This window comes from Euprymna scolopes, chromosome 31 (genome assembly GCF_053919585.1).
Source record: "Euprymna scolopes isolate OS-2025 chromosome 31, ASM5391958v1, whole genome shotgun sequence".
In the NCBI taxonomy this organism is placed as follows: Eukaryota; Metazoa; Mollusca; class Cephalopoda; order Sepiida; family Sepiolidae; genus Euprymna; species Euprymna scolopes.
Genome location: NC_136512.1, coordinates 68,306,469 through 68,332,448, shown reverse-complemented (window position 1 = coordinate 68,332,448; position 25,980 = coordinate 68,306,469). Strand labels below are relative to the sequence as shown.

Here is a 25,980-nt window from a genome sequence, read left to right as displayed (position 1 = left end):
ATAAATAGTAACAAGTGTTTTCACTTCTTTGTCTTTCCATTCTCCAAATAGTGAAGGAGGTTGCAAAGATCGAGAGGTGCAGAGCAATCTGAGACGTTGAGGAGGCTTATTCAATGATCTTTACCAGCAAGAAATCAATGATAAGGGACTGTTGCGATAACACAAATTTATTTGCAAAGGTTGTCGAAGAGGTGAGGGCTACTGGAAATCTGGAAAGACTTATTGTCAACCAGACTCTGAGGAAAACCACTGGTTTTTATCAGTGAGCAATCTCTGATGATGATCTGTATGAGAATTCTTAGTGAGTGAAATAATAATACCTAATAATAAAAAAAAAAAATAATTAATAATAAATAAATAATAATAATAATGCCTAATAAAAATAAATAATAATAATAAAAACAAATAATAATAATAATACCTAATAAAAATAAATAATAATAATAATGCCTAATAGTAAAAATAAACAATAATAAATAATGATAATACCTAATAATAAAAATGAATAATAATAATATATAATAATAATAATAATGAATAATAATAATAATAATACCTAATAGTAAAAATAAACAATAATAAATAATAATAATACCTAATAATAAAAATGAATAATAATAATACATAATAGTAATAATACCTAATAATAAAAATGAATAATAATAATAATACCTAATAATAAAAATGAATAATAATAATACATAATAATAATACCTAATAATAAAAATGAATAATAATAATACCTAATAATAAAAATAAATAATAATAATAATACCTAATAATAAAAATGAATAATAATAATACATAATAATAATACCTAATAATAAAAATGAATAATAATAATACCTAATAATAAAAATAAATAATAATAATAATAATACATAATAATAAAAATGAATAATAATAATACATAATAATAATACCTAATAATAAAAATGAATAATAATAATACCTAATAATAAAAATAAATAATAATAATAATACATAATAATAAAAATGAATAATAATAATAGATAATAATAATACCTAATAATAAAAATGAATTGTAATAATACCTAATAATAAAAATAAATAATAATAATACCTAATAATAAAAATAAATAATAATAATAATAATACATAATAACAAAAATGAATAATAATAATAATACATAATAATAAAAATGAATAATAATAATAATACATAATAATAAAAATGAATAATAATAATAATACATAACAAAAATGAATAATAATAATAATACATAATAATAAAAATGAATAATAATAATAATACATAATAATAATAAAAATAGATAATAATAATAATATACCTAATAGTAAAAATAAACAATAATAAATAATGATAATACCTAATAATAAAAATGAATAATAATAATACATAATAATAATAAAAATGAATAATAATAATAATAATAACAATAATAATAATAATACCTAATAGTAAAAATAAACAATAATAAATAATAATAATACCTAATAATAAAAATAATACATAATAATAATAATACCTAATAGTAAAAATACACAATAATAAATAATGATAATACCTAATAATAAAAATGAATAATAATAATACATAATAATAATAAAAATAAATAATAATAATAATAATAATAATAATAATATCTAATAGTAAAAATAAACAATAATAAATAATAGTAATACCTTATAATAAAAATGAATAATAATAATACATAATAATAATACCTAATAATAAAAATGTATAATAATACCTAATAATAAAAATGAATAATAAATATGAATAATAATAATAATACCTAATAATAAAAATGAATAATAATAATACCTAATAATAAAAATAAATAATAATAATAATAATAATAATACATAATAATAAAAATGAATAATAATAATAATACATAATAATAAAAATGAATAATAATAATAATACCTAATAATAAAAATAAATAATAATAATAATAATACATAATAAAAATGAATAATAATACATAATAAAAATGAATAATAAATATGAATAATAATAATAATACCTAATAATAAAAATGAATAATAATAATACCTAATAATAAAAATAAATAATAATAATAATAATAATAATACATAATAATAAAAATGAATAATAATAATAATACATAATAATAAAAATGAATAATAATAATAATACCTAATAATAAAAATAAATAATAATAATAATAATACATAATAAAAATGAATAATAATACATAATAAAAATGAATAATAAATATGAATAATAATAATAATACCTAATAATAAAAATGAATAATAATAATACCTAATAATAAAAATAAATAATAATAATAATAATAATAATACATAATAATAAAAATGAATAATAATAATAATACATAATAATAAAAATGAATAATAATAATAATACATAATAATAAAAATGAATAATAATAATACCTAATAATAAAAATGAATAATAATAATAATACCTAATAATAAAAATAAATAATAATAATAATACATAATAATAAAAATGAATAATAATAATAATACATAATAATAAAAATGAATAATAATAATAATACATAATAAAAATGAATTATAATAATAATACATAATAATAATAAAAATAAATAATAATAATAATAATAATACCTAATAATAAAAGTGAATAATAATAATAATAATTATAATACATACTAATAATAAAAATAAATAATAATAATACCTAATAATAAAAATGAATAATAATACCTAATAATAAAAATGAATCATAATAAAAATAATACCTAATAATAAAAATCAATAATAAATAAATAATAAACAATAATAAATGAATAATAATCTATATATATATCTATATTTTTATAAAGTAATAGGGTTCGTGTGTTTCTGTCTGTGTGTACAGCTCTCCATCATCAACGAAATATAAAGGAGGTAAGAGGGTAGATCTCTCCTGGTAGAGAAACATTAGAACCCATTTTAGGATGTTTCTGTTATAGGAGACATAAGAATCAATGCCTAATTTCTTTATATACTAGTCTACAAACCACCCCCATATCGAATGACTTATGCTCATTTGCATATCACATTATATTAAATCTCTTTAACTAATTACCTCGACCTTATTACATATTGGAAATATTCTAATCATTTCAACTGTACTATTTACAAAATCTATTTAACATTTAATTATTTAATATATTTTCATTTAATTTTATATTCGATTTATTTCACTTTACGTATATTATCAAAACAATTCATTGGCGAGCAAAGCTTTATGTTTTGGGATTGTATTGAAAATGTAATGGAAATTTCAATTTCGTTCCGTTTTAATCTTTTATATTTTACTTGCCAATATAATTGAAAGAATACAATTCAACTATCGTAATTTTATATAAATAAACAAAAACAAATATTTTAAAATAAAACTTTATTAAAAAATAAATAATTTTATTTTTAAATGAAAAAAATCAATTTAGTAAAATAATTGTATTAAACACCCCCAGCCTTGTCAGCAAACCTGTAAACCTATAAAAGTTAACATTTCGAATGTGAACAGTGATTTTTCGATTTTGTTAGCGCTTGCCGCAATTAAACACAATTAAAACGGAACTAACTTTATTTCCATTCTATTTTTTAAACAACCCCCAAAACATAACGCTCTCTTCCAGTTATAGCCAATTTTTTTTTAATTAAATAAAACAGGTCAAAATAAACAGATAAGCGCATTTTCTTTTACATTTTTCTTACAACCATTGTCATTTAACCAACTGCAGGATATCGTTACTTTTGTGGGGTTGTTTTGAAAATGGCACGGAAATTATAATTTCGTTCCAATTTAATCTTTCTGGTCGAGCCTATTTCGAAAGCCTGTTTATCATAGATTTGAACTACAAATAATTTATTACATTTTGATTATTACTATCTTAAGACTTAAAGCTTATATTTATTTCATTTTTCTATTTATATATTGAATTAGTTATTTCCAGTCTTATTTAAACTTAGTGCTTTCTTTAAACCGGATGAACCTTTTATAAAAATATGAGTTTAACGTAAAGAACACGAACAAGGTTTTATTCAACTGAATTTCTTCCAGTTTACTAACAAAATATATAAATTTAAAAGAGATATCTATATTTTTATAAAGTAATAGGGTTCGTGTGTTTCTGTCTGTGTGTACAGCTCTCCATCATCAACGAAATATAAAGGAGGTAAGAGGGTAGATCTCTCCTGGTAGAGAAACATTAGAACCCATTTTAGGATGTTTCTGTTATAGGAGACATAAGAATCAATGCCTAATTTCTTTATATACTAGTCTACAAACCACCCCCATATCGAATGACTTATGCTCATTTGCATATCACATTATATTAAATCTCTTTAACTAATTACCTCGACCTTATTACATATTGGAAATATTCTAATCATTTCAACTGTACTATTTACAAAATCTATTTAACATTTAATTATTTAATATATTTTCATTTAATTTTATATTCGATTTATTTCACTTTACGTATATTATCAAAACAATTCATTGGCGAGCAAAGCTTTATGTTTTGGGATTGTATTGAAAATGTAATGGAAATTTCAATTTCGTTCCGTTTTAATCTTTTATATTTTACTTGCCAATATAATTGAAAGAATACAATTCAACTATCGTAATTTTATATAAATAAACAAAAACAAATATTTTAAAATAAAACTTTATTAAAAAATAAATAATTTTATTTTTAAATGAAAAAAATCAATTTAGTAAAATAATTGTATTAAACACCCCCAGCCTTGTCAGCAAACCTGTAAACCTATAAAAGTTAACATTTCGAATGTGAACAGTGATTTTTCGATTTTGTTAGCGCTTGCCGCAATTAAACACAATTAAAACGGAACTAACTTTATTTCCATTCTATTTTTTAAACAACCCCCAAAACATAACGCTCTCTTCCAGTTATAGCCAATTTTTTTTTAATTAAATAAAACAGGTCAAAATAAACAGATAAGCGCATTTTCTTTTACATTTTTCTTACAACCATTGTCATTTAACCAACTGCAGGATATCGTTACTTTTGTGGGGTTGTTTTGAAAATGGCACGGAAATTATAATTTCGTTCCAATTTAATCTTTCTGGTCGAGCCTATTTCGAAAGCCTGTTTATCATAGATTTGAACTACAAATAATTTATTACATTTTGATTATTACTATCTTAAGACTTAAAGCTTATATTTATTTCATTTTTCTATTTATATATTGAATTAGTTATTTCCAGTCTTATTTAAACTTAGTGCTTTCTTTAAACCGGATGAACCTTTTATAAAAATATGAGTTTAACGTAAAGAACACGAACAAGGTTTTATTCAACTGAATTTCTTCCAGTTTACTAACAAAATATATAAATTTAAAAGAGATATAAATAATAAAATAAAAAGGTTATGTAATTTAAAAGAAATACACGTACTCACAAAAGCAGAACTTTTTTTTACACATTTTTTTCTTTAAAACCATAACAATGAGACTAACAATTACCTAGATCTTAGTAATTATTTGTTTGAATAGAACTGTTTTAATTGTACTGTTTACTTAGTTAACCTAAGTTGGTATTACATTTATTTTACATTTACTTTTTTTTTTAATTATTACTTTTAGACTGTGACGTTTACACCCGGAAGTAATGAGTCACACGTAGGTCGCTTTTATTCATTCCTTTTGGTCAAGATCAAAGTGTAGTATCTGTTCTTCAGATGCTGCACTTCATTTTCTTGTTCTCTTTCGGTGGAGGAGAAATCCTTCACGACTGAGACAATTTTTATTTTTGTACCTTTTCTCCACGTTAAAAAACGACCCTGGTGTCTAACTCTGTCCCGTGGGGAGGCATAGTAAATAGGTACAATATAATTGTTTATAATTGTACTATTCAGAAATATTATTTATAGTTCGTCCATTTCAGTTAGTATACATTTCCTTTACGCTTAATTAATTTACAATCATTAATATCGTTAAACAATTCCGTTTAAAACCGAAATTATGCCACCCAAACGAAGTAGAAACGAAAGTGAGGAAGAAAGAATGGAAAGATTGGAAGCTAATAGACTAAGAGTTGCTGCAATTCGCTCCAATGAAAACAATTCAGATAGAGAAAGACGTCTAGAACTTAACAGGATACGTCAAAGAGAAAGGAGAGCAAGACAGTCAGATTTGGAAAGAGAAACCCAACGTGAAGCTGACAGAACTAGACATGCTGTAAGGCGGTTAAATTCATCACAAGATGAAATTCAAGAAAGGCAAAGATATGCACTGGAAAGAGAAGCAATATTACGATCGAATGAATTATATGAGGTAAGTAGACGTACACAAGGTCAGTTGAGAGTGGCTCAACGACATCAGAATGAATCGGAAACCCAACGAAGCTTTCGCCTATACCAAGGGCAACAACGAGAGGCTGCATGGAGAGAGAGTATGACTTTGCCCCAGCAATTGACAGAAAACGAGGCAGCTAGACAACGAATGACTGCTTTGAGACACCATGAAATAGAACACTGCAATAGAAAAGGATTGCTCTACAACAAAAATGACTCTCACTACAGCTGATATAGGAAAAATGGACAAAGTATGTCAACATTGCTCAGCTGTAAAATTTAAAGGAGAAACCCCTGGTTGTTGTTGTTCTTCTGGCAAAGTTGTGCTTGATAGCTTTCCACCACTGCCTCAGTTGCTTCAAGATTTGCTCTCCGGCAATGGTCCCATCTCTAAAGATTTTCTGCAAAATCTACGCAGTTATAACAATTGTTTTGCAATGACATCATTTGGTCACAAAATTGCGGCAGTCATGGGTGGAATCCTTCTTTTAGAATTCGAGGCCAGGTTTGCCACCAGATTGGGAGTCTTTTACCACCTGAAGATGAAACAGCAAAATTTATTCAAGTCTACTTCTTGGATAGTCTGGAAGAGGAACTACATAATCGGGGACGTGACAGTAGACTCAATAGAGACATTCTCCAAAGTCTGACTGAATTTTTACATGAGAACAACAGCTTTATTTGTCAGCTGAAAACAACAAAGGAGAGGATTGAAGAAGAACACTTGGTAGAACATAAAGTTGTCATAAGGGAAGACCGAAGGCCGCAAGAAGAGCATCCACGGCGATTCAATGCTCCAACAACAACGTATGAGATTGGAATATTAATGGAGAATGAACCAACAGCTAACCGGGATATTGTCTTGCGTTTTAGAAATGATACATTAAAATGGATCTCCGAACTACATCCCCTCTACGATACTTTAATGTACCCGTTAATGTACCCCTATGGTTCTCCATCTTACAACATCTACATGAAGGCATCCAATGGGCGAAAAGTTACCCAACAGCAATTTTATTCGTACCATTTAATGACTCGGCCTGGAAACTATTTTCTCTGGTACCGAAGGCTATTTCAACAATGGCTGGTGGATGTGTACTGCAAGATTGAAACAGAACGTTTACAGTTCCTGAGGCGTGAGCAACAGACCCTGAGAGCTGACAATTATAGCAACTTGAGAGATTCAATTCTTAGGGAGGATGGGAATCCAGAACAGTTTGGTCAACGAGTTGTACTTCCGGCAACTTATACAGGAGGCCCTCGATACATGTTTGAGCGTCAAAGTGATGCCATGGCATATGTTCGGCGAATGGGCCGAGCCGACCTCTTCATCATGTTCACAACAAATCCAAAGTGGACAGAAATTACAGAAAATTGTCTTCAAGGGCAAGACCCTCAGGATCGTCCAGATATTGTTGCCAGGGTTTTCAGGCAGAAGCTAAAAAAGTTACTTGAATTTATTAAAAAGGGAGGATTTGGCAGGTTGAGGGCTTTCCTGTACAGTATTGAATATCAAAAAAGAGGACTGCCGCATGCACACATCCTCACCTGGCAGGCCCCAGAGGACAAACTTCTACCAGAAAAAATGGATCTCTGCATATCTGCAGAGATCCCTGACAAAGAGGAAGATCCTGATCTTCATGCTAAAGTGATGGCACATATGGTGCATGGACCTTGTGGACCATTTAATCCAAATTGTCCATGTATGATTGACAACAAATGTTCCAAAAAATACCCAAAAGAATTTCTTCAGTGTACCAAGCAAGGCCAAGACTCTTACCCCAAGTACAGGCGAAGAAAACCAGAAGATGGAGGCCAGACTGGTACAATAAGGATGAAGAGAAATGGTCGGTATGTTAATCAAGAAATAACAAACCAGTGGATTGTTCCGTACAACAAGGTCCTCCTTCAGCAGTTCAACGCTCACATTAACGTAGAAATTTGCAGCTCGATCCAAAGCATCAAATATGTCCTCAAATACGTGAATAAAGGATGTGATCAAGCAGTGTTTGAACTACAAAGAACTGATGGAGCAGCTAACCAACAAGGCCAAGTACAAAGTCACATTGTGGATGAGATCCAGCAGTTCCAGAATGCAAGGTATGTCGGCAGTTCAGAGGCAGCCTGGAGGATATTGGAACATCCCATCCATGAACATTTCCCCCCAATTGTACAACTTTCTGTTCATCTTGAAAATGGGCAGCGTGTCATGTTCTCAGCTGATACTGCTCTGGAACGAGCCCAAGGTCCACCGCCTGCCACAACTTTGACAGCATTTTTTCAACTCTGCCATGAGGATGACTTTGCAAGGGGTCTCAAATACGTAGAAGTCCCTGAGTTTTACACTTGGAACAAATCGACAAAGAAATGGATGAGAAGAATGCGTGGGGTACAAGTTGAAGGTACTGAAAATGATGATGTATGGAAGGCACCATGCATTGGGAGAATCTACACGATTAGTCCAAAAGCAGGGGAGTGTTATTTCTTACGCCTGTTGCTCAATGAGGTTGCTGGTCCAACTTCATTTCAAAATTTGCGAGCATACAATGGTCAGGTGTTTGAAACATACAGAGCAGCGTGCCTTGCTCGAGGCCTTCTAGAAAATGACCATCACTTGCATCAAGCAGTAGGAGAGGCAAGTGCCACTCAATCACCTTCAAATTTGCGAAGCCTATTTGTGATAATTTTAACAGCCTGTGAGCCAAGAAATCCTCTTGAGATCTGGATGGCTTTTCGTGATGTAATATCTGAAGACATTCTTCACAGATACAGGCAAGAAGTTAACAATCCAGAAGCAGATTTTAATGAGGACATCTACAATAAAACTCTTTGTCTAATTGAAGAAAAAGTTCTCCTTATGTGCGGTCAACCATTGGCAAGCTATGGATTACCTGCACCAATGCAAGGGAGAGATGAAAGACTCGCGAGAGAGTATCAACGTGAAGTTACTTATAATCTTGAAGAACTTCCCTACAAGCAGAAAATATGCAAGAAAAACTGACCGATTCTCAAAGAGAAGTTTACAATTCATTCATGGCAATGTTGGAAGCACAAGGTGAAATGAACAAAAACATGATGTTTCTTGATGCTCCAGGTGGTACGGGCAAGACTTTTGTAATCAATTTGATCCTTGCAAAGATTAGATCCATGAGAAAGATTGTGCTTGCAACAGCATTCAGTGGCATTGCTGCTACTCTACTACAAGGTGGCCGCACTCTTCACAGCACTTTTAAAGTACCCTTGGATACTCATCGAATGGATCAGCCAGTTTGCAAAATTACTGGTAACTCAGCCTTGGCAAATGTAATTAGAGACACCTCTGCAATCATTGTAGACGAAGCCCCAATGACGCACAAGAGTGCTTATGAAGCAATTGACCGAACACTGCAAGACATCACAGGAAACAAGAATCCCATGGGTGGCATTCCAACCTTATTTTGCAGTGATTTCCGTCAAATCCTCCCAGTGGTTAAAAATGGCACAAGGGCTAACATTGTCAATGCAAGTTTGAAACAATCCTATCTCTGGAGGCACGTTATAGTGAAGAGACTGACTACTAATATGAGAGCCTATATCTCTGATAACACAGCTGCAGCAGACTTCTCAAAATTGCTTCTCCAAATCGGTAATGGTCAGTTTCCTATCACTTCTTCACCTGACACAATTAAGATTCCAACTGCGCTTGGTAAATGTGTCGGTAATCAGAAGCAACTGAAAGACAAAGTGTACCCAGACCTGCAAAACAATGGAAAATCACCGGATTGGCTTGCTGAGAGGGCTATTATTTCGCCATTAAACAGCAATGTGAATCATTTGAACAATTCAATAATGGATGAATTTCCAGGAGACACAAAGCAATACAAGTCAGTTGATTCAGCTACTAATGAATATGAAGCTGTTCACTACCCTGTGGAGTTTTTAAACTCTTTGGAGATATCTGGAATGCCTCCACACATTTTAAATCTCAAAATTTGATCGCCAATCATGATTCTTCGATCCTTGGAACCGCCAAAAATAAAAAACGGAACCAGATGTGTTATCACCAGATTGCACACCAATGTACTTGAGGCCACCATTTCCTGTGGTCCCTACAAAGGCGAAACCGTTCTACTGCCAAGGATCCCCTTAGTTCCATCGGACTCAGTACTTCCATTTAAATTCCGGAGACTCCAATTTCCTGTGAAGGTGTGTTTTGCAATGAGCATAAACAAAAGTCAAGGTCAGACATTTAACACCATTGGCGTAGACTTGACATCAGACTGCTTCAGTCACGGTATGTTGTACGTCTCCATCAGCCGGACAGGAAGTTCAGAAAAACTCTACATTCTGGCTCCAAATCAAAGCAGCAGAAATGTAGTTTACCCTGAGGCTCTTTAGTGAAAAGTTCGAGAAATGGATATGAGGAAAAACTGACATGATCTGATTGTGGTAAGTTTTTAGTATTGAATGTGCAAGATAAAATTTAAGCAAGAGTTGAAAATGACTTCAATGAAAAATTTACTATGTAACATCAAGTAACCTTCCTTTTTGATGAAAATGTTTTGTGAAGTTCCTGATTGAATTTTAGTCACTACAAGAGGTAGTTAAAATGTTAATCACCTTATGCAATCGTTGCTCTTACAACATCAACTTACTGGAAAGGTGCCCACAGATTTTGGTACCCGAGTGCGCAACAAAGCTCCGTGCGAAGCACGGGTATCTTTGCTAGTATATATATAAAAGTGAAAATGTCTGTCTGTCTGTGTACATTTCCCTACACTGTCTACTCTGTCAATTTTCAGTCTACAGACTCGAAATTTGCTATACATAGTATTGAGATTTGGGAAGATCTTTGTAATCCGTTTTCAGCCAGAAATTTTGCTGTTAAGCGGTCAAAGTTCAACGATTTGACTTTTGAGAACTCTACCAAACTCCTCCGACAATTTTGGGTATAAACAATTGAAATTTTAAATATAGGTTCCTTGGATGTGAATCTAACTTAATAACTTGATTTGAGCCCAAAACAATAAATTTTAAGGGGTCATAATAGAGGTAAAAGTTAAAACATATTTGACTTCTGTGGTCTCTTACCAAATTACTCAGACAATTTCTGGTCTAAACATTTGAAATTTTATATAAAGGGTATTCAGAGATAGGGCAAGCTTTTTAATTGGTTTGGGTCGAAAATTTGAGCTACCAATATATAAATGTATGTATGTATCTATGCTTGCATATCTGCCTAAAACTTTCGACAGAGGCGACAAATTTTCATAAGATCGACCCTTCAGACGACAAATACCGAAAATTGGCTAAAAACGTTAATTTTATCACACTCAACTGGGCACTTTTCTACAGGGAGGGGTCACTTTTTTTTGCCGATATTTTTGAAAATCATTCCGTTTTGATTGTCTAGCCTTAATTTAAACCTGCACATCACTTCCAGTTTGGCGGTGGACGTAACAGCAAAGACGTCACATTTTTTTCCCCCTTCGCGGTATGGGTTCAAGCCTGCCTTCCTACTACCACTTTTTTTTTTTTTTTTTGCTCAACACACCTCCAAACACCCGGGCAATGCTAGGTACCCATGCTAGTAAAAATAAAAATAAATAATAATAAATAAACAATAATAACACCTAATAATAAAAATAAATAATAAACAATAATAATAACACCTAATAATAAAAAATAAATAAACGTAGAAGAAGTGGGATGGGGAGTGGTTTAGGGTCTTTGTTACTGAAGTGAAAATGGAGACTTTGGCGACTTTACTCTTGACTGGCAACATTTACCACAATACCTCATTCACTCTGTGGACTCTAAACTAACTAATGAAAACCCCAGTGTTTTTGCAAAAAAGAATATATTTACAATTTCTGTGTGTGTGTGTGTATGTGTGTGTGTGTGTGTGTGTGTGTAAAAAATTTTTTTATTATTATTAAAATGTGTGTGTGCGTGTAAAAAAAGTTCAATTCATTGGAAAATAAAAGGTTCTTGAATTTGGAAGAGAAACAGTTCGTGTTGGGGACTAGGGAATCTAGAAAAAATATACAAAAAATAAAATTGCCTAGTGCATTGTTAGTAAGGTTCCTCCCTGAGCTAATCTAGAAAGTTAGATCACCTACCATTTTCCGGGGCACCGAAAACAAGCAGAAGATCCCTAGTGGGGATTGGGAAGAATTCTTATCGGGTGTAGGGAGGAAAAATAAATAATTGTTAAAATCAAAAAATATTTAAAGTAGACGATCAGATCCCGATCCGGAACAGATATCCCTTCGCGGACTCGCTTGAGGTGTGTGATCCATATGATCATCCTCGCTACTGCTAGTATCGCTAGAAAAATCATTCTTTTCTCCCTAGGCAGCGGCGGATCAATGTTCTCCACAAAATATGACTCGTCGAGTTCAAGCCAGCGCTTGGCATTGATGCGAGCTGTTACCTCGTTGACGTACCCTAGAAGGGTCTTGAGCCTGCTGCAGCGGAAAAAGGCATGACTGGCTGTTTCCCTCATGTCTTCGTCACAGCGCAGGCAGTAGACCCAGGTTTCTTCATTGTACAGGTTGAGTTCTTCAAGGAAGGGCAGTGCGTTCCGGACAAGTCGCCAGGTAAAGGAAAATTCCAAGTTTGTAAGAAAGTCCCGTCCCGGCGCCCAACTCCACTGGGAGCGGACCTCCTCTAATGACATCCCCAGCTGCTTCACCCCACTAGCTCCCGATAAAGCCTGTTCCTAGACTGTTTGAGGACACTGGTCCCCGGCAACGCTCTAAGTGTGGACCGGCATTCGGCATAGAATGTTTGTTCCTCCCTCGGTCTTTGCCGAGCTTCGACCGCGGGGTCGGTGTGAGATTGAAAAACGAATTTCCGACCGCAGTAACCCATGGAACATCTACGTACAACGAACGGCTCAGGAAGGCCAACCTCTCTGCGTGCTTGTGACACAGGAGATCGGGCAGTCCCAAGCCTCCCTCACTCGGATTTCGAACACAGACCTCTCTGCAAACATAATGCTTACCCTCGTTCCACAAGAGTGTGTCGAGGTGCTCTTTTTTTTTTTTTTTTTTTACACAGGTATCACCACATTATCAAGGCCAAGAGGCCACTCAAGGATAAGGGTTAAAGAGTGTACAGTAGAAATTGGAAAATATAGTAATCATTAGTAATGAAAAATTCAGTAAATTTGTTAACTTATATGGAACGGCTCATCAAGAACTTGTTTACGTTAGACTTGAAGACAACCATATTTTAGTCAGCTGGAAAGCAGGAAAACAGAAGACAATTCCACAGGCGTGCAGTTCTAGGAAAGAAGCTTTGTTCATGGAATCTACGTTTAGGTTTAGGCACAGATAAAGAGTGGGGGGAATTATTGATAGTGTTTTCAGCTAGATGGGCGTTTCTTGTGAAAGTTAGGCGAGGGGGGGACCATAGACTGAAGGTCAGTCGAACACTTTCCATGAAAATAACGATACATCAAAGACAAGCTCGCAACATCTCTTCTGTGAGATAGAGGTTGCAGAGAAGAGAAAAGGACATCTACGAGGCTACAAAGTCTATTTTGAACTCTATCAAGGCAGGACAAATTCTTTCTAGCTGCTCCTGCCCAGATGTGGCAACAGTATTCCATCCTTGGACGTACCTGGCTGTTATATAGATAGAGAATTGCATGAGCAGTGAGATATCTACTGGATCGATAGAAAGATCCCACCTGTAAGCTGGTTCGTCATTTTGCAGGGATGGGAAGTACAGACAGATGGTAAAGGATGAGCGGGAAGACGTATGTAGCACACGCCTCCGCCCAACCCTTCAAGGACAATTTCCTTCGAACCCAAGTCTTGACAGAGGATTCGACCTTGGTCTCTACTTCCGACCAGTTTTTCATCAGCTGGAGACCCGGTCCGAACCGGGCCGTCAGTCCAACTGAAGATGTCCGGAAGCGAATTTACTCCGGTCCAGGCACCCAACCGCAGACCCACCAACTTACTGCGATTGAACATGGACCCCGTAACTTCTTCGTATTGAGCGAGCGCGTCACGAACACAGTGACGTCATCAGCGAACGCGGAAACCCTGGCTTGTGTGCCTCCAGGGAGAGCTACCCCGCGCAGGACTGGTGTAGTCGCCTCGTCCCTTAACTTGCGAAGGAATGGTTCCAACGCCAAGACGTATAAGAGAGGCGATAACGGCCAACACTGTCGCACCGACCGGGAGATGGCAAAAGACTGACAGTTTACCGTTGATCTGCACCGCCACCGTCGGCCTGTCATACAGTACAGAAATCCACTTGCGGAATTTCGGATTAAATCCGGCGGCCTCCAGTACAGATCCCAGGAAGCGATGGTCCACCCTATCGAAAGCCTTGGACTGATCCAAACTGATTAGCGCAGCCTCGGCGTCGTCTTCTGTCCCCTCTATGATCGTGCGTATCAGATGAAGATTGTCCTGAATCGATCTCCCCTTCACAGCATAGCTCTGGTCTGGTTCGATCAAGTCAGTGATAACAACCTGCAACCAATTCGCAAGAACCTTGGGCAAAATCTTTAACTCTGTGTTTAGCAGAGTCAAGGGCCTGAAATCGTCTAAATCTTCCTCCCCACCATGCCGTTGACCTTTCCTTAGCAATGTGATCACTACCTTGGTCACTTTCCCAGGGATGGAGCCCTGAACAAACCAATGGTTGAACATATCCTTCAGAATACCTTCAGAATAGGGACCAACATGGGCGACAGCCTCAAGTAGAATTCGTAGGGTAGACTATCAAGCCCCGGGGACTTGTTGCAGCCGACCTGCTTCAACGCAGTAATGATCTCATGTTCCGCAACAAGACCATCACAGCTAGCCGCTCGAGCCGCCATGAGGCGGGGGCGAGTCGGCCAAATAGCTGCCAAACCCTTCGACCCTGATTCTGGGTAGTTGGGTGAAGTGCTCCGATAGATGCTTTCAAAACCCCTCGCAAATCTCCCGTCGACACGAGGGCGTGCCCTTCCAGGTCATTCACATTTCAAATGTATCCGTCCCAGCCACACCTTAGAGCAGCCTTACGCTCAACAGCGTCTACATTAACAGCCTCGTTTGAGACTTTCATTAGCCTAGCCCTAACTATCTGGCCCTCGTACTGCTCGCTAGCCAAGCGGTTGAGATCTTGTTTAGCTAATGCTTTCTCTAGGGAGCGCACCCCCCTCCACTGCCCAGGTCAGCGTATTCTCTACCTGCTTCTTGGCCTTAGCCTTATCTAGCGCGAGGCATTGGCTGTACTGGACAGAGAAGCATCTAATCCTAGCCTTGAGACTAACCCCCACTTACTCCCGGTAACCGTCCCCACTAATGCCCGTTGGATTATCTCTGTGACCTTCAACCGGTAGTCCTCCAGCTCCAACAAGGTGCTGTTGAACTTCCAGTATCCAGCCAGTTTAGGCCTAGAGCTCAAGTTCAGACGGGCCATAACTAGTTTATGGTCCGAGTGTCCTAAAAGGTGGAACGTGGGGCAAGATAGGAAATCTACATCGCCTCTTCTAACTAACATCTGATCCAAGTAAGTATTGGATGGGAAGGCATATTAGGATGCCACGTCCACATATCCCACCCCGAGTGATCCATGCGCTTGGCCAAAAGGCCAAGAAAAGCTTAAAAAGCCAAGAACAGCATCTATTAACAACAGACCTTTGATCTTAACCAAAAAGGCCAAGCACAAAAGTGTTACGGACCGACCGACGGACTGATTATAGAGTCGCTTGCACGCGACTAAAAATAAAAATAAATAAACAACTATAATAATAAATAGTAGTAAAAACAAAAAACAATGAAATTTATACGAAAAATGTCATTTTTATTAATGTTTTTTTTTTCTTTATTTTTCTTTAAATGTTTAACGTATTTAACGGTTATTTTAATGAAACTATCTCAATCGATCCTTTGCAACAAATCTTTATAAAAAATAAAAACAATTTTCAATAATTCCTTGCAAATTTCATACAAATTCCACATTGGAGGAAGGCCAATTCTATTTTGTACAGTCACTGTAAATGCGAAGCACAGCCATGTTCTTTTGTTTTTAAATCTATTTTTTTTGTCCTCCTTTTGAGTGGTGATGGATGCTGACAAACAGACGAATGGCGTCCCTCATCACTCCAACTTTTCATCACCTTCCTCAACTTCTTTAAGGCTTAATACTTCCAAGTGACCTTTACCCTTCGTTTCGGTTCGGAGGAGTTCATCAATTTCTCGGTAACAACCAGGATCTATCAAAATTATCTGAAAATAAAATTAAACAAAAACAAATTAAGCTTTAAAAAAAAACAACATAACTATAATGGAGATTCTGTGTGCGTTTATGACAAAAATTATATTTTAGCTGTTTAATGGCAGATTATTATGCATAATTTTGTTGATTTCCCCTGTATTAAAAACAAAAAGAAAAATCTGTGATGCAAGTAGCTGTGCCGAAACGAAAATCACATAAATTTATCAAGTTGTTTTATTTTTATGAGAAAATAATTTTTAAATGATTTTAGGGAATTCACAGCCATTATAACATAAGTCTCACAAGTTTGAAGTATTGTTGAGTTATCGCCACTTGTTTCTTGAGATTGTTTTTTTGAAATGGCGACCTGAGATAATCACTCGTCGGTTACACATAAAATTTGATTCTCTTATCTACATGCAATTAAAAGGAAGTATTTTCTTGGCAGAAAATACCGTGGTGAAATTTTATATTTTTTAAAAATGTATTTTATCAGCAGGTCGTCTGGCATTGCCCGGCCATAAAATATACTTAAATATGATATTCTGATTTATGCTAATTTTATATATATTATTATTATTGAGCCAATTTGCTATTGATTATTATATTGTACCCAATATATAGTAGTCATTTGAAAAGTAAACAAAACAAATATGATTTATGTGCTACCATCAGCTACAATTGAAACTAAAACATGTAGCTCTCTAGTGGTATTTGCTACCATCTAAGCTAATGTGCATATATACGGCACATCTCTGCTGACACACCGGTTCTCGCCAGATCACCAAAGTTAAGCAACGTCAAGCCTGGCCAGTACCAGATGGGTAACCATTTGAGAAGGCGAGGCGCTGTATGTGCCGCGAGGTAAAATACCAGGTTGAGAAATTGGTGCGATCTAGGGTAGATGGGACTCTCTTGCCATGATAGACACCCCATCTAGTGATGGTGTCACAATAAAAAATACTCTCGATAGACGAAGCATCAAGTATTCAGCTACCAACAAGACTTGAATTACACTACAAATTTGTGTAGGGAGTTCAATCTCAGCTACGGCCGCACTAGATGGATGGAGCTAATGACACATGCCTATCAAAACTTGACAAATTAATGCAACTAAGCATAGAAATGTACATTTGCGCATGCATAGAGCATACACATTATGTTGCTAAGTTCCAAATTTTCAATTTTGATCACTTAGCAACTATTTTTCAGACTAAAAAACAAATTTTGTTTTACAGATCCAAGTACCCCATGTATCAAGTTTCAAGTCAGTAAACCAAAAATAGCACAGCAGTTCAGTAGAGAGCATTCCACAGACAAACATGGTCAATGTGCTGCCAAAAAGAAAGTCTGTACTTTAAGCTAAATTGAATGTAACTGTTTAAACAACCTATACCTCATTTGATTCACCTTTTATTACTCTATAATTTTACCTGTTCATATTTGACTTAATTGAAGCATCCTAGTGTCCACATCAATTTAAAAAATTCACTTCAAATTGAGAAGGCAAATAAAAACGCCGCACAATAGAAAATTGTTATTTAAATGTAACTTTAGAACATTAATACAACACAAATACAATAGGAATACAATGTACTAGTTAATATTTCATGGCATAGCTCTTCTGCAATTTGACAGCCTGCAAATTTTGGACCATTCTCTTGAATCAGTCTGTGTTAATACTCTGGTGAAAGGGCATCCCACTTCTCTTTAATTTTTGTCCAAAGTTCTCTCAAATTTAAAATTTCATCATTGCATAGCTGTTGCTTAATGTAATGCCATACGTTTTCGATAGAATTGAGGTCTGGAGATTGTGCAGGCCAATCCCAACACGGAATATCATGCTCTTCCAGGAATCTTTTGACATTGGTAGTTGTGTGAATGGGAGCATTATCCTGCATGAAGATGAGATTATCATCCAAATTCCGACCAAAGTAGGGTAGAAAATGCTCAGTCAACATATTAATGACTTGGTCGAATTAATTTGACTTTGCAAGTGAACTATAAGCCCTGTACCATTGGCCCTAATAATGCCCCACACCAAAACTAAACTTCCACCAGCTCGCAGTGTTGAAATTGTGCACCTGGGATTAAATTCTTTGTCTTTTCTTCAACAGATGTATTTGCCTACCATCACTGCCTTGCTGCTTTCATCGCTAAAAATCACTTTTGACCAATATGAAGAGTCATGATCTTCATTGCATCTGATGAAGTCCAGATGATGCTTTCTGTTCTTTACAGAAATCATTAACTTGCATCTTGGAACATATCTTGGAAAATTGAAATCCTTCAACTTGTTCTCAACTGTAGAAAGAGAACACTTTTTAACAAGATTACACTGTTGTTGGATTTGAGGGGGGGGGCTGTTTCAAATCTGTTTCTTAGGCTGCGGATCTTGATAGCATGGTCTTCCCTGTGAGAAATAACTCTAGTATGACTAGATTTAGGGGCATCACTAACTCTTGGTGTTTTGGTGCTTTTGCACAGTCATTTGTACCTTTTTTTCTAGTCACATTTCAATCTGCGGCCGATTTCTCGATTGGATAAAGTGAGGAGATTAGTGAGCTTCTAATGATCTCTAAGAGAGACTCGAGATATATGAACTAAATGTTATGTTGTAACCTAGGAACAAGAACAATTACAATGAGAGATGCTAAAAGTGGATATTTTAAGCTGGTTTTAAGCTCATTTGTTGCTGCGGAGTTTCTTTTTGATTTCTCGATTTGAAGTTACTTTTTTGAATTGATGTAAACACGAGAATATTTCAATTAAAAGTCAAATATGAACAGGTAAAATTAGAGAGGAATAAAAGGCGAATGAAATGAGGTATAAATTGTTTAAACAGTTTCATTAAATTTAGCTTAAATTTGCGTTTATTTTAAAATAACAAGTGCGGACTTTCTTTTTGGCATATATATATATGCATGCTACAACGTTTTCATCCTAAACACTACACAATTATGCACAATATAGAAAATATGTATAAACAGAACTGAATCTAATACTTAGATAAAAATAATCATTCTATAAGAAACCATAAAAAATTAATTAATCAAAGTTCGTTTTTCAAAGGAATATGCAAATTAGTTACTCTTTATGAAGTAGCTCATATATCCATGACCAAGTATATTAAGTTCATTTCAATTTTTAAATAGAAAAACTGGGTTTTTAATATCAATGTCAGTGCGGTACATAACTCAACTTTATTGTAGAGATTATAAATTTAAAAAAACATCCATTTTATAATAATTTTTAAATGAGATATTTTATAATTTTTAAGCAAACATGTTGGATTATTTTTCTTTTAATTGTATTTTTTTTTACAAGGATCTAAAAAAAAAAAGAAAATAAAAATAAAAAAAATTAAATTTAAATAAAAATTAAATTTTTGGTCAGAAAGTTGAAAATTATTTTTTTTTTAATAATAAATAATGTTTACATACTATTTTTTCAGTCTGTCCGCTTAATAATAAATACTTTTTCAATAGAATATCATTCATGTATTTTGGATATATCATTAGTTTTTGAGAGTAGGGGAGGTCAATTAACTTTTAAAATTTTAGCCTTCATTGTAACTTCATAAGAGTTTTAATTTCTTTCAAATTTACTAAATTCTGTTAAAACTTTTTTTTTTTTTTTTTTTTGCGTGTGTGCGTGTATGTGTATAAATTTATAAAAAGAATATTTCAAATTTATTATTTTTGTCAGGAAACTTTTAGAAAGTTTTCATTAAAACTTATTTATCATTCAATTTAATTTTTAAAATGTCTTTAACTTTAGATTTTATTTCTTTTTAATTATTTATCGTTTCATTTTAATTTATTTATTCTCGAAATTACTGATTCAGTTTTTTCAGTAATTGATTGTCTCCTGCTTATAACATACATAATTCTTTTCTTCTTTTTACCGAATAAAGTTCCTTTTCAGTATAAATCGAATTATGTTCATTTCTTTTTTTATTAACATACAAGTTTTAAAGTAAATAATGAACGAATTTTAGATTTTAAAATCCATTAAAAAAGAAATTTACTTTTAACACAAACACATAACATTTCTCAATTGTATTTTTTTTTTTTTTACACAGACATCACCACATTATCAAGGCTAAGAGGCCACTCAAGGTTAAGGGTTAAAGAGTGTACAGTAGAAATTGGACAATATAGTAATCATTAGTAATGAAAATTCGGTAAATTTGATAACTTATATGAAACGGCTCATCAAGAACTTATTTACGTTAGACTTGAACACAACCATATTGTAGTCAGCCGGAAAGCAGGAAAACGGAAGACAATTCCACAGGCGTGCAGTTCTAAGAAAGAAGCTTTGTTCATGGAATCTACGTTTAGGTTTAGGCACAGATAAAGAGTGGGGGGAATTGTTGATAGTGTTTTCAGCTAGACGAGTGTTTTTTGTGAAAGTTAGGCGAGGGGGGACCATAGACTGAATTAATTCTTGTTTGTTTTTTTTAAAATTAATATTGAATAAATTTAATTTCAGTATAAATCTCTGATTTTTCTCTTTTTCAATCCAATTTTTAAGTTTTCTAATGTTCTTTGTAGAAAGCTCTTATTAGTTATCGACAGTTTAACAGATTTTGTTTGCATGTACTTCGTGCACGAGGTAATTTTTCAGTGACCAGGCCTCCTTTATATATTTATAATGGCCACGGTTGAGGACATCATGTTACATGGAGAAAAATGAAATAAGAATTATATGATGGAAGTCTTAAAGACAGGCTTAGATCTGATGACCCCAGAGGAAAAGATGTGTGCAGAACAAGAGCTCTGGAAGGTATGGCCAGTTCTTGGGTTAATAGATGTAGAACGGTTAAGGTAACAGATTCAGTTCACAGGAGATGGCCAAGGAAAATATGGGGGAAAGTGGGTAAAGATTTTGGCAGAGATAGGTTAAGTTGGAAGTCAATTTCATAGAACTATTCTAATGCATGTCCGTATGTAAAACAGATGTTGAACTGTTGCTGCTGGTTTTGTTTATTTTACGGCATATCAACCACCTATGGGTTATTTAATCTATCTACTATTATATAAAAGGAACTTTATCTGTGTGTCTGTTAGTTTGTTCCTTATGGACTCAAAAACGGCTGGGTTGATTTTTATGAAATTTCATACGAAAGTATTTTATGTGCCTGGCAGTGTTCTTAGATAGGTTTTGTGACAGAATGTCTTTGATAAGTGTTAACAATCAATAATCAAAATAATTCTATGAAAGAAGGAACTGGCGATTTTGATCAAACTTAACATTTTACACAGCCTAACATCACAAGTGCATTTGAGAAGTTTTATTACCAGACAAGCCCAAAGGCCCAACATATGAAATCAACAGTAGGGTCTTTGATATGACAGGGTTACGTTTGAAATGAATGTTTCTGTTTAAAGCGTAATTTTACAATGATACTTGACTTTTGCATTTTGAATTTAAATTCAAGACATTATCACCGCACACGTAGTAATGCCAGGCATATAAAATCAACAGTAGGTTTTCTGATGTGACAAGGGCGCATTCGAAATGAAAGTTTCTGTTCAGAGTACAATCGGTGCACGATACGTGACTTTTGCATTTTAAACTTTAATTCAAGGAATTATATATTAAAATAATTATATAAAATCAACAGGAGATTCTCTACAGTGCAATGTACACTACAATATATTGTGAACTTAGTCACTGCGAGAGGCATGTGAAGTTTCCTCCAAGTGCATCGCGATGGGTCCCCAATTAAAGTAGGCAATCAATTGATTTGATTGAAAAATTGGCGATTTTCATGGATTTTGATGACAATAAAAATATGGGAGTGTGAAACATTCGTTGATCATCATTCAATCCCAGGCAACGTCGGGTCATCCTGCTAGTGCTGAAAAAGTTGTCAAATATAATTCTATAGGTAGAATACTCTCTTTATATTCTTAGAATGCATTACATTTCTCCAAGAAAACATTACTCTGAGAAGGAAATTTTACAGAGAGGGATCCGATATTACTCTCAGAAAATATTACTCCTTAGCATTGATACTCTTCTTTGTTCCCAATATGATTGAACTTTAACCAGTCTTCTAGTATCTATTTGGAAGAAAATAAAGAGTGAAAATAAGATTTTGATTTTTCTGAAGAATCAGATTGAAAACTATGGTTGCGGATAAACGAATAAATACTAGGGCACGATGTGACCAACCGATTGATCGGATCAGGTTTCTCCGATCTCCCTCTAGCCAAATTAAAAACTGAAGTCAAAGAATAGCTCAGAAACCAGGATCACATCCTAAGGTATCACGGGTTTGTTGGGTGGATGGAGAGGTAGGGAGACAATGATGATGCGAAGGAGTGAATTTATAATTCTGAAAGAACCCCCTCCAAAAAAAAAGTTTGAAGAAATTCTCACCATTTCCAATTCTTCATCAAAATCATCATGTTCTACTTTTGTGCTCAACTTCTTGATTTTGTCTTTCAATTTCTTCGCTTCTTTTCCTATCATAATGGAAAGTGAAAACATTTGAAGTTTGAAACAAGAGTAACTTAAAAAAAATTCCTAGACAATCTTATAACATGGGTACAGTTACTTGAAAAAAAAGACAAAAAAACAAAAAGAAACAACAAATAAAAATGGATAAAAATAAAATATATAAACATAAAAAATTGGTAAAAATCATAAAATAAAAATATATATAAACAGAAAAAGTGATAAAATAAAAAAATATATAAACAAAAAATACTGATAAAAATAATTAAATAAAATATATAAGCATGAAAAGCTAATAAAAAGAATTAACTAAAAAGATATAAAGATAAAACTGGTAAAAATAAAATAAAAAATATAAACATAAAAATTGATAAAATTAAATAAAAATATATAAATCTAAAAACAAATAAAAAGTAAAAATATATAAACATAAAAACTGATAAAATAAAACAAAAAATATAAACATAAAAACTGATAAAATAATTAAAAAATATATAAACAAACTGATAAAAATAATAAAACAAAAAATATAAATATAAAAATTGATAAAATTAAATAAAAATATATAAATCTAAAAACAAATAAAAAGTAAAGATATATAAACATAAAAATTGATAAAAATAATAAAACAAAAAATATAAACATAAAAACTGATAAAATAATTAAAAAATATATAAACAAACTGATAAAAATAATAAAACAAATATAAACATAAAAATTGATAAAATTAAATAAAAATATATAAATCTAAAAACAAATAAAAGTAAAAATATATAAACATAAAAACTGATAAAATAATAAAAATATATAAACATAAAAATTGATAAAATTAAATAAAAATATATAAACCTAAAAACAAATAAAAATAAGTAAAAAATATATAAACATAAAAACTGATAAGATAAAAAATATATAAACATAAAAACTGATAAGATAATTAAAAAATATATAAACATAAAAACTGATAAGATAATTAAAAAATATATAAACATAAAAACTGATAAGATAATTAAAAAATATATAAACATAAAAACTGATAAGATAATTAAAAAATATATAAACATAAAAACTGATAAGATAATTAAAAAATATATAAACATAAAAACTGATAAAATAATTAAAAAAATATAAAATATAAAAACTGATAAAATAATTAATATATAAATAAACTGATAAAATAATAAAATAAAATATAAACATAAAAAATTAAAAAATATATAAATCTAAAAACAAATAAAAATAATTAAAGTAAAAAATATATAAACATAAAAAATGAATAAAATTAAATAAAAATATATTAAACATAAAAAATTAAAAAATATATAAATCTAAAAACAAATAAAAATAATTAAAGTAAAAAATATATAAACATAAAAAATGAATAAAATTAAATAAAAATATATTAAACATAAAAAATTTAAAAATATATAAATCTAAAAACAAATAAAAATAATGAAAGTAAAAAATATATAAACATAAAAAATTAATAAAATTAAATAAAAATATATTAAACATAAAAAATTAAAAAATATATAAATCTAAAAACAAATAAAAATAATTAAAGTAAAAAATATATAAACATAAAAAATGAATAAAATTAAATAAAAATATATTAAACATAAAAAATTTAAAAATATATAAATCTAAAAACAAATAAAAATAATTAAAGTAAAAAATATATAAACATAAAAAATGAATAAAATTAAATAAAAATATATTAAACATAAAAAATTTAAAAATATATAAATCTAAAAACAAATAAAAATAATTAAAGTAAAAAATATATAAACATAAAAAATTAATAAAATTAAATAAAAATATATTAAACATAAAAAATTTAAAAATATATAAATCTAAAAACAAATAAAAATAATTAAAGTAAAAAATATATAAACATAAAAAATTAATAAAATTAAATAAAAATATATTAAACATAAAAAATTTAAAAATATATAAATCTAAAAACAAATAAAAATAATTAAAGTAAAAAATATATAAACATAAAAAATTAATAAAATTAAATAAAAATATATTAAACATAAAAAATTTAAAAATATATAAATCTAAAAACAAATAAAAATAATTAAAGTAAAAAATATATAAACATAAAAAATGAATAAAATTAAATAAAAATATATTAAACATAAAAAATTTAAAAATATATAAATCTAAAAACAAATAAAAATAATTAAAGTAAAAAATATATAAACATAAAAAATTAATAAAATTAAATAAAAATATATAAATCTAGAAACAACAATAATTTAAAAATATATAAACATAAAAAACTGATAGATGAAATTCCCTCACCTGGTATTCTTATTCGGAGTCTCATTTGGGCTCTTTGGATGTTAATGGCTTCGGATTCTTTTAATTGTTTGATCACATCTAGTGCCTAACAGAGAAAAAATAGTTGAATAATAATAAAATGGGTGTTCCTTGCTTCAAATAAGCTTAAGATCACAAAATATATGTTAAAATGTACCTTAGTTTTGGGATTAAGATAGATTTGGAAAAATAATTTTTTTTTTTTTTTTAAATTTGTAGTATGCAGCACAGGTAATAATTGCAATTCCAAATAAATTGACAGGAAAACTCTTTGATATACTTATGTATCAGGACAAAAAATAGGTATCTACACCAAAAATTATGAAAAATTAAGAATTTTAATCTATAATATAAATCTCACCTGTCTGCTTAAATGTATGTATGTATGTATGTCTGCCTAAAGCTTTTGATAGAGGCAACAAATTTTCATGAGATCGGTATCATTTTGAAGTTCGACAAATATCGAAAAATTGGCTAAAACATTAATTCCTTCACTCTCAACTAGGCACTTTTCTACAAGGAGTGGTCGTTGTTTTCGTCAATATTTTCAAAAGTCATCCTCTCTTTTCAATTGGCTAGCCTTAATTTAAACCTTTTCCACTTCCGGTTTGGTGATGGACACAACAGCAAAAACGTTTTTTTTTTTTCATGCTCTTTTCCT

At 31.5% G+C, this 25,980-nt stretch overlaps 1 protein-coding gene across 2 annotated transcripts in view; it reads right to left on the bottom strand.

Moving 5' to 3' along the window:
* Positions 1-16,085: 16,085 nt before the first annotated feature.
* The window catches only part of LOC145255801 (ribosome maturation protein SBDS-like), a 190,541-nt gene continuing 180,646 nt past the window's right edge, over positions 16,086-25,980 (bottom strand). For both annotated transcript variants that reach the window (XM_080114488.1, XM_080114487.1), the window contains exons 4-6: positions 25,302-25,386; positions 22,914-22,999; positions 16,086-16,531 (exon numbers count right to left, since the gene is read on the bottom strand). In XM_080114488.1, the coding sequence (XP_079970614.1) occupies positions 16,403-16,531; positions 22,914-22,999; positions 25,302-25,386 (300 nt within the window). In that variant the 3' untranslated portion in view covers positions 16,086-16,402. The remainder of the gene's footprint in view (positions 16,532-22,913; positions 23,000-25,301; positions 25,387-25,980) is intronic.